The 12,718-nt window shown below is 34.5% G+C and overlaps 2 protein-coding genes across 3 annotated transcripts in view; one reads left to right on the plus strand and one right to left on the minus strand.

Moving 5' to 3' along the window:
- The first annotated feature begins 1,221 nt into the window (after positions 1 to 1,221).
- On the plus strand, positions 1,222 to 11,652 carry SYCP3 (synaptonemal complex protein 3). The gene is made up of 9 exons (XM_045779653.2): positions 1,222 to 1,291; positions 1,946 to 2,123; positions 2,655 to 2,721; positions 2,869 to 2,903; positions 5,139 to 5,256; positions 6,084 to 6,183; positions 9,248 to 9,346; positions 11,367 to 11,471; positions 11,599 to 11,652. The coding sequence occupies exons 2-9, from the start codon at positions 1,991 to 1,993 to the stop codon at positions 11,650 to 11,652; spliced, it is 711 nt and encodes a 236-aa protein (XP_045635609.1). The 5' UTR covers positions 1,222 to 1,291; positions 1,946 to 1,990.
- The window catches only part of CHPT1 (choline phosphotransferase 1), a 29,920-nt gene continuing 28,667 nt past the window's right edge, over positions 11,466 to 12,718 (minus strand). For both annotated transcript variants that reach the window (XR_006776468.2, XM_045779652.2), the window contains exon 9: positions 11,466 to 11,678. Coding sequence is in view for 1 of the 2 variants with exons in the window: in XM_045779652.2 (XP_045635608.1) it covers positions 11,634 to 11,678 (45 nt within the window). In the remaining variant the exon portion in view is untranslated. The remainder of the gene's footprint in view (positions 11,679 to 12,718) is intronic.

The following is a 12,718-nucleotide window of genomic DNA, read 5'->3' on the forward strand; positions in this document are numbered from 1 at the left end:
CAGAAAAAGTCATAAAGATTAATATCCAGCATATATAAAGGCTTAATTAAAAATCAACAAAAAAACCCAAATAGATATTTTGAGGAAAAGGAAATCCAAATAGCCAATAAGCATAACAAGAGTTTAATCTTATGAGTCACTGGAGAAATATAAAGCAGACCTCAAAGTAGTATCATTTTATACCTGCTAGAATGGCAAAATTAAGAAATCTGACTATACCAAGTGGTGAGTATACTGAACAATGGGAACTCACTCTGCTGGTGGGGTCATAAATTGGAAACCATTTCAGCATTACTGAATATCATCCAGTTTATGACCCAGCGACTTCACACCTAGATTCTCTGCAAAAACTTTAGCATATATGCATGAGATCAGAATTTCATAGTGGCATTGTTTATATAGGTTATGCTCTGAAAGCAGTCCACATGTGCACGGCCAAGAAAATCAATGAATAAATTGTGGAAGTGAGTCACAATATTATACAGCAGTGAAAATGAAAGAACCATGGCTACACCTAATAATAAAGATTCTTAATGACGTAATGTCAAGTAGAAAGTGAGTGGTGGAATATTACAAAGAATATGGTACTTTTTTTTTTTTTTTTTTTTTGGTACCACTCAAACACAAAACCAAGCAAGGTTAAGGGCATTTATGTGTGGTAACAAAACCTGGAAAATGGGAGGGAAGACATTTACACAGAATTCAGGGTAATTAAAAAAATACCTCTGAAAGGCGAATTAGGGGCGGGGATGGGATGGAAGGTCTTTCCTGAGGAAACCCCAAGGGTTCTGGTAAAATTCTACTTCACAAATTAGGTCACGTGTTCATGTTTTGTAACTTATATATTCTGCAATTTTCAAATATTATAAAAAACTTAAACTTAAGTTGAAAAAGAAAACTAGACAGGAACATACCCCAACAACGCTAGTCTCGACAGGCCGCGGCCCGTAAGACATTCTGGGTCAGCAGTCTCGTGGTCAGTTGCCTGTGGGGGCGGAGCCTGTGGCCTTCTATACGCACGCGCGCAGCCACCAGCCAATCAGCGACGCCCTCAGGCGAGGCGATCCTGGCTTTTCTCCCGCGTGAATTCTGAGTTCTCTCAGAGGATCGTCGCGCTAGCCAAGCGGACGCCTCGGGTGAGCGTCTGGGGCAGTCTAGGCTGAAGTGGCCGGGCACCTGTCTGGAGACCTATACCTGTGGTCTTTGACCTTTGGGTTTTTTTCAGGCGTGAGGAGGGGAGCACTTTTTCTAGCGCGGGAGACCGAGCCAGAGGCTACTCGTGATCTGTGAGGTAAATCTTTCCGATTTACTTGGGGCCTCCGACAGGAAAATGAAGTCGGTGAACTTCTCTGAGGGCAGGGCCAGGCGAGGGGCGGGTGGAAAGCAGCGGGCTGAACAGGGGTCTGAAGGGTCGCGACTGGCTGGGCAAGTTCATATCCCGGGGAGCAGGGTGGGCCTTCGTCCGTCTGCGCGTCTCTGCCTCGTGCGCGCCCCAAACCTGTCAGAAACAGGATGAACTAAGGGCTTCCCTTCCTTTGTCCTCGATGCCTGTGTTGTGAAAATCTTACGCGGAATCGTTATTTCTAGAGGCCCACATTGCGGAACGTTTTGTTTTATATTTATTTTGCTGTAAGCTTATTTTGGGGCATGCTCACAGGATCGAACCTGTCAACAACTACAGTTTCATTTTGTGACGGAAATGCGCAAACTAGAATCTAGCCCGAGTTTAGCCAGATTCTGACACAAGCGGAACTAAGATTCAGATCTCATAGCTCTCAGATCCCAGCTCTCCATCGCCGACCTGGAATCAGGGTCGATGCTGTCATTATCTTCTTTGTTAATTTTGGGCCGACAAAATAAGTTGTTATTCAACTAAGATAATCTTTATTTGATATCGCTAATTTTGAAATTTACCAGTTTACTTAAATGGTGTCTTTGGATTCAGAAGATTTCAGAGATTTATTTTTTGAAAGTCAGAAGACATCTAAATATGGTGCCCTCTGGAAGAAAACATACAGGGAAATCTGGGAAGACATCAATGGAGGAACAGGTTATAAGAGCCTATGACTTTGAGAAAGAAGATAAAAAAGGTCTGAGTGGTTCAGAGGAGGATGTTACTGAAGGTACGGTGGATCTAATATTTTTGGGCGGTGACCATGTCCTGTAGTTCATTCGTTTGGGATGCATTATATTTTTAGACTCTAATAAAACTTTATTTGTAAAGCATTTTCATGTACTTCGTGTTTCTCATTTGGCATTCAAAACGTTTACACAGCATGTTACCTTTACAGTCATTATTCTCCAGATGTCTGCTTCATTACATAAATAAATAAATAAATAAATAAATAAATAAATAAATAAATAAATAAAATATATAGAGTAAATATATATAATATATAAAGATAAATAAAAACCTGGGTTACTATGACATTAACACACAAAGGCTTGCAAAATTGTTCCTATAAAATGGTCCCGGATCCTGATTTAATTCCATTTAACTGCAGAGCAAGTACTGTATTTATGTGTCTGCTTTAAAAAGTTAATGTTGGCAAAAAAGCCTACAGGGCCTCAAAATTAAGATATTGTACCATTAAAAATTACCAAAATGGAATACTTAGTTTCAAAAATATTTTTCTTTTTTATTGTCAATGTAGGGAAGACTCCAGTAATTGAGAAGCATGGGAAGAAAAGGACTTCTGCAGCAATATTTGAAGATGTGGGGTGATGTGCTCAAAATAATTTTTGCCTGTTACATAAAGTACTATAAGAAAAATCTACTTTGTTTGTCCAATGAGTATTGTATGTAAAATACATTGTATGTGTGATATTTCAATCCTTAATTAAAATTTTTTTAATGTAATTTCACAGGGGTGAAGTACAAAATATGCTGGAAAGATTTGGAGGTATGTTTTAGGAGATATTTGTCTTTTAAGATAATTATTTAAAACCGTGTAACACATAACCTGTGTAATAGGAACTGTTAATCAGTTAATCAGTGCCTTGTCCTCATATATAAGATTTTGTCTAAGTATGTGTGATTCAACTGCATAGATTTCCTTACTTAATCTTCTTCAGTTGTCGATGTGAAGAGTAAGAATGGTATTAACAATGGTGAGGTAAGAATAGTATTTTTATTTTATATATGTGTGAATTTAATGGATTGTGCAATTTTAGAACAAAAATGGAAGGGGAAAGTCTCTACCCCTGTTTGTATGAACTTTTCACGAACTCACAGATCAAGTGTTAAAAACACGTATCTGTATATATGTCAGCTTTTCATTTTCTCAATTTAGTTATTTTCTAGGACATTCCTGTGTTCTTTTCTTAGGGGCAGTATAAATTGAAACCTTTAAAATACCTCTCTATTGTTATTTTTTACGTTATTAAACTATGTATTTTAGAAAGGAAACCCTACTAGCTGGTAAGAAATACACAATCAGATAAAAAGTTTATAAACCTTAAATGGTATATTTAATATTAGTTACATTAATTGTTAGGGGATAGTATTCTTTTTTTTTTTAAGATTTTATTTATTTATTTGAGAGAGAGAGAGCATGCATGAGCCAGGGGAGGGGCAGAGGGAGAGGGAGAGAGAGAAGCAGACTCCCCGCCGAGCAGCAGACTCCCCGCCGAGCAGGGAGCCCAACACAATGTGGGCCTAGATCCCACGACCTGAGGATCTTGACCTGAGCGAAAGGGGGACACTTAACCAGCTGAGCCACCCAGGTGCCTCAGGGGATAGTATTCTTTAAAAAGAGTCAGTATTTGGTTCCTCTCTATGGATTATTTATTCAGTCAAGTCTTTTTTGAAAGCTTTATTTGGTAGTGGAAGAATGTTTGTTTTGTACTCTGTCTTCTAAATTTATTGTAGGTGGATATTGGAAATATAAAATATTTGTATAGTAATACAGATCCATCATGATTACTGAAAAATAATTATTGATGGTAGATTCATATGCATGTGTTTAACACAGCATTTTCGAGGTATTTAAAGTTTTATGAAATACAGTACTTATGGGTAAACATGTCCTATAAAAAGCTCCAGAAATCATTGCTGTACACCTGAAGCTAATGTATAACATTGTGTATCAACTATACTTCAGTAAGAAAAAATTTTTCTTTTAATAAGTCCAAGAAAAAAAAGTTCCATAAAAATATTTAGAAGGGTTCTTGAATGAATATATCAAGATACTTACTTAAATTAAGACTTTTCTATGCTTGTTTTTTATCTCTTCTGGTAAAAATTATATTTAAAAGTATCACAGACTGTATTTTTTAAAAATAATTTTCTTATTTAACTATTTTTCTCCCTTTTGGATTCTTTTTAGATTATTTATTTTTGTGAGAGAGAGAGAGAGCAGGAGGGGAGGGGAGGGTGGCAGGCAGAGGGAGAAGCAGACTTCCCGCTGAGCAGGGAGCTCTGATGCAGGACTCCATCCCAGGAGACTGGGATCATGACCTAAGCCCAAGGCAGACACTTAAGCGACTGAGCCACTGCCGCTTTGGGTTCTTTTTAAAAATAATTTTGTGTGTTTCATATGATGCTTTCTAGCAAAAACTCATATAAGTGAGTTCTTTCTGTTGGGGAGTATTTTCCAAATTTAGAAAAACTTAGCCTTTATTAGTGTTTTCTCACAAGGGAGTTAAAGGGTCTGTCTTTGAAACTCCCCTTTTTTCATGTTTAGCTTTTTCAATCATCTCTAAATTAAAAAATTAACTCTAGTTAGGAAAATCAAAGTAGGGATACTAATAGCTGAAATCTTTCTTAGAAGAAAAAGCAAATAATCTTCCTTTCTAATATTATACCTACTTTAAGATTTAATTTAATTTTTGAAAGATTTTATTTATTTGTCAGAGAAAGAGATTGAGAGAGAGAGCACAAGCTGGGGGAGCAGCAGGCGGAGGGAGAAACAGGCTCCCCACTGAGCAAGGTGCCCAGATGCTGGACTTGTTCCCAGGATCATGACCTGAGCCGAAGGCAGAGGTTTAACCGACAGAGCCACCCAGGCGTCCCCAAGATTTATTTTTAAATGTCTTTCCAAAACTCTTGAACCAGTTATATCCCTATTTAATTTGAATATGTGGGAACAAAATAATTTTCAACAATAAGTTTTAATGAATATTTATTTTCAATAAAGCTGACATTAACAAGGCTCTTCTTGCCAAGAGAAAAAGACTAGAATTATATACCAAGGCTTCTCTCAAAACTAGTAACCAGAAAATTGAACATGTTTGGAAAACCCAGCAAGAGCAAAGGTAAGGTTGTTGGTTTTTTCACAGCTATGACATCTGTATCATTTCTTAGTATTCATTGCTGCTAATTATGAAAAATACTATCATTTTCTGTTTATCAGGGTCTCTAGTAAAGTGTATATTTGGCTTGATTTTTCTTTAAGTCCATTAGTCCTGTAACCTTACTTCTTCATAGACTTGAGATATATTTCTTAAAAATCAATGCAGATTATCTTTTTCTCCATTTAAATAACAATTGAGTTTTTTACTCTAAGGGTTATTCATATTCATTCTAGAAATATACCAACTGAATAAAAATTAAATGTCATAAATTATTAGCCTTCTGATAGTTACCTGTTTAACAATGCAGAAAAAGATCAGTCTTATTGTAAATATTACATCTGTGTGTTTTAGCTAAATTGACTTAATTGTTCTTTTTTACAAAATCACTGTTGTACCAAAATGGGGAAAAATTAAGTGGAATATTTCTATTTGGAAATCTTACATGATAAACATAATAACTTCGCTGAATCTATCATATCAGAACCTATATTTGTTTGGAGAAAATAAAAAACTACTTGGAGATGAAATGGACTTTTCTGGAAAATTTATATATATAATAAAACTTCTATAGTTTTTAAAAACTAAAGCATGTGAGAAGGCTTTTCTGTTAGCTGGTTAGGAAAAGAAGTACTTCCAAAATCAGCATAAATCATAATTTTACTTTTTGGTTTCATATTTGAAAATTTAAGATGCCATTAGTTCCTTCTTTAGTATTTATAACGTATGTCAAATTTTGTTTTGAATATTTTGGTATAAAATATGAAAATATTCATTGTTATGTTTTACAGGCAGAAGCTTAACCAAGAATATTCTCAGCAGTTTCTGACTTTGTTTCAGCAGTGGGATATAGATGTGCAGAAAGCCGAGGAACAAGAAGAAAAACTAGCTGTTAGTATCACGCTTAATTTTATAATCAATTATAACCAAGTGTCAAGTAGGAATGGAGAGCCTAGCTGTGTAGTAGATCTATGACACTCAGCTGGATTCCATTTCCCACGCCGGCTATGTGTTTTGGTCCTGCTGAATGGTAAACCAGATAATTACAGGCACATACCATGCTTATAAAAGCTGTTGGCCTTTGCTTCCTATATTGGTTGTGATTCTTGCAGTTCCAAGTGACAGAAATTGTCAAAGTACAAAAGAAGGATTAGTTTATATAAAAGAAGTCCGGGGGTAGTTTAGCTTTAGGCATAGCTGGATGGGTGTAAGGAAGGATTGCTTATAGTGTCATTTGGGCTCTGTCTCCAATTCTTAATAGGCTCTTTCAATGTAGTAAGCAAGATAGCTTCTTGCAATTTAAACTTACTACAAGTTTAGTAACCCCAGTGGACTGGGTTTTTCTCAATAACTAGCAGAAAGAAAGTCCTCTGGAGGAATATCACTGATCTAGTTTGGATCATTTGCCCATTCCTGAACCAGGCATTATGGTCAAAACATGGTTTACTCTTAATGGCCAGACTTGGGTTACATGCTCATCTCTATGGGAGGTGGAAGTGAGCCCCACCCGTATATTACATAACTACATTAACTATCCTTTTATTTCATTCTTTCATTTATAAAATTATCACACATTTCTTATTTAAGAGCTTAGGTACTATTAATATTAAATAATTTTAGGCATTGGTTGATCAGGTCAGTTTTGTAAATGTTAATATGAAACATCTAAGGGGATGTGTTGAGTAGGCCATCGGTATAGGAGTCTGGAGTTCTGGAAAGAGATATGAGTTGAACATACAAAGTTGGGAATTTTCAACATGAAGACAGCATTTAAGCCATGAGATTGGATGAGATCACCAATGGAGTGATTGTAAATGTAAAAGGGAGGTCTAAGGACTGAGCTCTGGAATAAATACTTCAGTGTTTAGAGTTCAAGAAGGAGAGAGAACCGGTAAAAGAGACTAAGAATGAGTGACCTAATAGGTAGGGAAAAAATGACTTGCAAGTGAAGTCAAGAAAGCCTTTTAAAAGGGAGAGAGGATTAACTTTGTCATATGCTGCTTAAGGATGAAATAGGGTGGATTTGGCAATCTGAAGGTTGTTGGTATTCTTGAACAGAATGATTTTGGTAGAAAAGGGAGTGCAAAAACTTGATTAGAATGAATATAAGAGAGAATAGGAAAGACAGAAATAGGGTGGTGGTCTGAGTAGAAATAGTGTGTGGTTTTTGTTTAAGAATGGCGAAAGAGCAACATGTTTTTGTGCTGACAAGAATAATCTTGAGGGAAAAATAAAAAGTAATGGGAAGAGGAGGACAGTTGTTGAATTCTTAAGAATGGTTGGAACATGTAAAGAAATTGGTGGTAGCAGAGAACAAGGATAGTTGTCCTTAAAAACAGGGAAGAAGTTAGAGTATGTGATCCTTAAAAACAGGGAAGAAGGTAGAGTATGTGAGCACAGATGTAGATGTGTAGATAGAAACTGTGGTGGAGACTCAAAATTCTTTTTGGATTACTTGTGTTTCTTTAGTGAAGTAATTAAGGTCCTTGGATGATAGAAAACATGTTGCCTTTTGAGGTCAAATGAGTGGATCTTTCATGAGTGGATCAGTGAATAGACTAGGGAAATATAATTTCCAAGCAGCATTAAGGATCAAATTTAAGCTTGTGATCACAGTGATCATAGTTTAAAGTGAGACCTCTCAGCATAATTGTGGGGTTTTCTCCAGTCTGCCCAGCTGCAGGGATGTAGGCAGAGTAGCTAGAGAGTTGAATTTTCCAGGATTGGGGTTTAGCTAAAGAAGTGTGACAGAGTAAAAATTGGGCAGGATATATATGAAAGGAGTAACTATGATTGATCATAGAATTTAAGTAGGGAAGGAGGAAAGTGAGAATATGGGGATAGGGATAGGGGACAGTGAAAACTAGGTATAGGATGAGTGGATTTTAGGTATTGGTAGAGATTGAGTTGTAGTACTAAGAGTGAGCTAGAATGGTAGGCAGGTAGTAGTTGAATAGTGGGCTATATGGAGAAACAGCATGAATAATGAATGGTTAGACCTGGATTCTGGAAACATACTCTTTGGAATCACATCCTGTTATGACCAAATGCTAGCTGTGAAACTGGAAAAATTATCTTTATGCCTTGGTTTCCTTATCTATGAAAGGGGAGTAATAATACCTATCTCATAGAGTTGTTTGAGGATTAAATGAGTTCATACATGTTTATTTAAAAATGTTTATTTAAAAAGTTTGCAATCTACACAGAGTATGACTTTCTATTGTCTTAGTATGATTTTCTATTGTTAATACTATGTAGAAGTTGTAGTTATTGGCAATGACAAAATCTAAGATATGAGCATGTACGTGAATGGCTAAAGCAGGGTGGGGGACAAAAACCATTGGTGGAAAGTAGCCCAAGGAACTGAAAGATCAACATTATTGGAAGGATCATATGTGTTGATATGGAAAGCACCAATTAAAACATATTTTGAGTATTTGGGGGGTGCCAGGGTGGCTCAGTCAGGTAAGCATCTCTTTTTTTTTTAAATTTTATTTATTTACTTCTGAGAGAGAGCACGCACAAGCAGGGGGAGAGGCAGGCAGAGGGAGAAGCAGGCTCCCCGCTGAGCAAGGAGCCCGATATGGGACTCGATCCCAGCACCCTGGGATCATGGCCTGAGCTGAAGGCAGACGTGTAACCAACTGAGCCACTGAGGCGTCTCTAGGCATTCAGTTATTGATTTCAGGGTTGTGAGTTCAAGCCCTGCATTGGGCTCCACATTGGGCATGAAGCCTACATTCAAAAACAAAAACAGAACATATTTTGAGTATTGCTAAATGTTCCAATGACTGGTAGGATTATTATTGTTGTATATTAGTGGTGAACTTGGTCATAATAGTTAAAACTGTTGATTTAAAAACAACCATTCCTTTTAAGTTTAATGTAGAATTATTTTTTGCTAAATTTTAAATTTTGCCCAAATTGTTATAATTCTTTTCTTTTACATTTGTAGAACATGTTTCGACAGCAACAAAAGGTTTTTCAACAATCTAGAATTGTTCAGAGCCAGAGACTGAAAACAATTAGACAGTTATATGAGCAGTTCATAAAGGTCTGTTGTTTTTGGTTATTAATAGATTCTTATATAACATTATATTTGGAAGTAGAAGATAATTTTTTCCTTCTAAGTTTAAGGGAAAAAACATTTACTTATATATTTTAAATTCTTAACTACCTTCCATTTTAATTTGTTAAATATATTTTTACTTTATGATTCTAATGTTTTTGTGGGGATTCTTTAAAACAGGAAATGGTAATTGGGAATTTTACCTAAATGTACATAATGTGCATAAAATTCATACTTTTAATAGTTCTATCTTAACTGAAAATAGTCCATAGGTCATTTGTAAGTAGTCTTTTACTTGTCTTTGTATCTCCAGTGTTTGCTAAATAGAAAGTACCCAATTGAAAATGAGGAATATTTTGTATTTTCTAATGTACTATGTACGTATTTTATGGCATATTTCCTTTTAGGATTGTTAGTGATTAAAAATGGCTTTTTATGCCATCTTATAATCATAAGAGATGGCCCAGACATACAATAGAATGAAAAAGCCAGATGATTAAAAACTTGTGGATTGAGAATTATCTGACACATACGCATATTAGCAAATTGTGGTTTGTGGCATTGACCTCTTTTAGTAACTGTTCATAGGAGTTCATTGGAATCCTACACATACTTTTTTTTTTGATGTGGGGATTCTTTTAGATAAACTTGTTCAAATGTTAAAATGTCACCCTTTTAAAGGAATCGGGATGCTCTGAGTAAACTAGTAGATTTTTAAAGAACTTTAATATGTATTCCAAAGTTAGTTTTAAAAGTGTTTCCAATCAGCTTGCTCTAATGCTCCCTAAAAACCATTTAATTGGTGTGAAGATTGATAAAAGTACTAAAAAAGATTTCTTCTAAATCTGATCACTAAATGTTACCACTTAGGCTGGGAACTTTAGTATATTTGACTTGTCCATCTCCCTTATTCTTCATATCCAGTAGGTCCTGTAATTTTTACTCCTGCAGTGGGTTCCTTTTTTTAATTCCCAGAGCTATTATTCTAGTTTACAACCGCATCCTTCTTTGCTTATACTATTAAACCTCAACTGATTCTTTTCTGTTCTCCAAACTACCCTTCATAGGTCTGTCATTATTATTTTCCCGAAACATCTCTTCCCTCTGAAAAAGTCAGTAGTTTCTCATTTTCAGTTCTTAGGTATTCAAGTTCCCTCCCATAATGTGATTCTTTCTCTCTTTATGCTTCAGTTGTTAGATTTGTCCGGTAACTCCCACCCCTCCCAGATAATTGCTTTCTCTAAACTCACTGATTGTGTACTTCCCTGCTTTTATTTATGCTCTTGCTCTAAAATACTTTTAATTACTTTTTCTTTCTCTATTGAAATTTTACTCTTTTGCCAACTAAATCAGAATTAATCCCTATTTTCTACTTCGTTGCCACAAGTTGCATTTCCATTCCTACTATAAAATTTTGCATTATTTCTGTTTATATGTTTCTTCTTACTGGAATAAGGGAGTGATCATGTATTAATATTTTTTAATTTCTCCACAACACTTAATAAAATACTTTTTATATAGTAGGAGTTAGGATCACTATTTTTTAGATGAAAAATAAAGGTTTATATTGTAATTTGTTTTTCATAAATTGAAAAAAGAGGCATATTATAGATCATTTTATTCCTTCTTATGAATTCACATCACATTGACTATCAGTCATAATAACATAATAACTACATGATATTTAGAAAGCTTGCTAGAAATTTTAAAAATTATGGTATTCTTTTTTTTGTCCTATTTTGACCTTAGCAGCTCATTAACCCATTATTTTGAGCAAAACACACTACTCATATACCTCCTATAATAATATTTGATCCATGTCTGAAGCTTTTATTCCTTTAGTGGGTACTTTGGTTTCCACCGTTACTTAGAATATTTTCATTTGGAATAAATAATGCACATTATTTGAATACTAAAAAGTTCCTACTTTTGAAAATTAATTCTACAAGCTTAGAATCTGAGATGAAAAGTGGTAGTTGGTAACAACTGGCCTTTTGTGTTTTAGAGTATGGAGGACTTGGAGAAGAATCATGATAACCTACTTACTGGTGCACAAAATGAACTTAGAAAAGAAATGGCGATGTTGCAAAAAAAAATTATGATGGAAACTGTAAGTCATTTTATTTTAAATTGAAAAAAATAAGTAATGCAAGCATTGAAATATTTTATTTGCTGAAATATGTAAAACACTTATCTAAAAATTAAACAAATGTTTAATGTTTCCTTTCATGTAACAGCAGCAGCAAGAGATGGCAAGTGTTCGAAAGTCTCTTCAATCCATGTTATTCTGATGACTCTTTGAAGGAAGAACTTGAACCTAAGTAATATGATACAATTATAATATTAGCTAAGAGGCACGTAATTCTTTAAGAGTGGTTTAAAAATTCTAGTTTAAAATAATACATCGTGTTATTAAGTTAGCTTAAGTGCAAGAACCCTCCTTCTGTTAACCTTCACATAAAGCTGAACAGTTATGTGAGTAGTAGCAATTCCTAAATTATATATACCAAGCTTCCAGTTCTTTCATAGTAATAGTGAATTTTTCTCTTTAACACTTCTCAATTAACTTTTAGCAATAAAGATTATTTAATTTCAGGTTTTGGCTTCTGTGTATTTGTATTAGTCCCAAAAGGTAGAAAGCACAAGTATAGAAGGTCATGTTCTTCTTTAAGAAAAAATATACAAACTCTATGTTATATGTATATGCTACTGTATATACTTGTTACACAGCCAATTCTAATGAAAATAAGATTTCAAAAGAAAATTATTCTATTGACTTCTATAATTTATTAAAAGCCACCCAAGTTTGTGTTCTGAAATAAATTAAACTGCTAAAAACTATTAAGAAAACCAAACAAGATATATAAATATCAGTTTTAAGATATGGATTTGTGAATATGTCATTTCCACAAAGACATCAAAATGCCATTTAATTGGGCTTGGTCCACATTAAATGACACATGCCCTTAGTGATGATTAAAAGCATATCATTAACATACCTAATTACTTATAGTTTAAATACTTCACATCTGTCTTTAAATTACCTAGAAAATATTTTTTCAGTTTTAATATTCAGTAAACATATGGAAGTTTGATTACATTCATTTCCAAACTTGAACAGTTAACTTTATACCTTGTCACTAAAAATTTGCATTTTTAAATACACAATAACATATGAAACAGTAGACTTAATAAATATTAAATTGTTTCAGCATTTGTTTGAAATATGTCAGCTAAACTTACTATTTTTTGCTGAAATTGCTTTCATGGAATCATTCAAAACCAAAATATCCCTATTAGGAGGAGAGGACTGATTTTCTCCTGTTTTTTCATGTTTTAGATTCTAATTTTTGCCCC

Source organism: Ursus americanus, chromosome 17, assembly GCF_024610735.1.
Source record: "Ursus americanus isolate L20-20 chromosome 17, mUrsAme1.1.p, whole genome shotgun sequence".
Classification (NCBI taxonomy): domain Eukaryota; kingdom Metazoa; phylum Chordata; class Mammalia; order Carnivora; family Ursidae; genus Ursus; species Ursus americanus.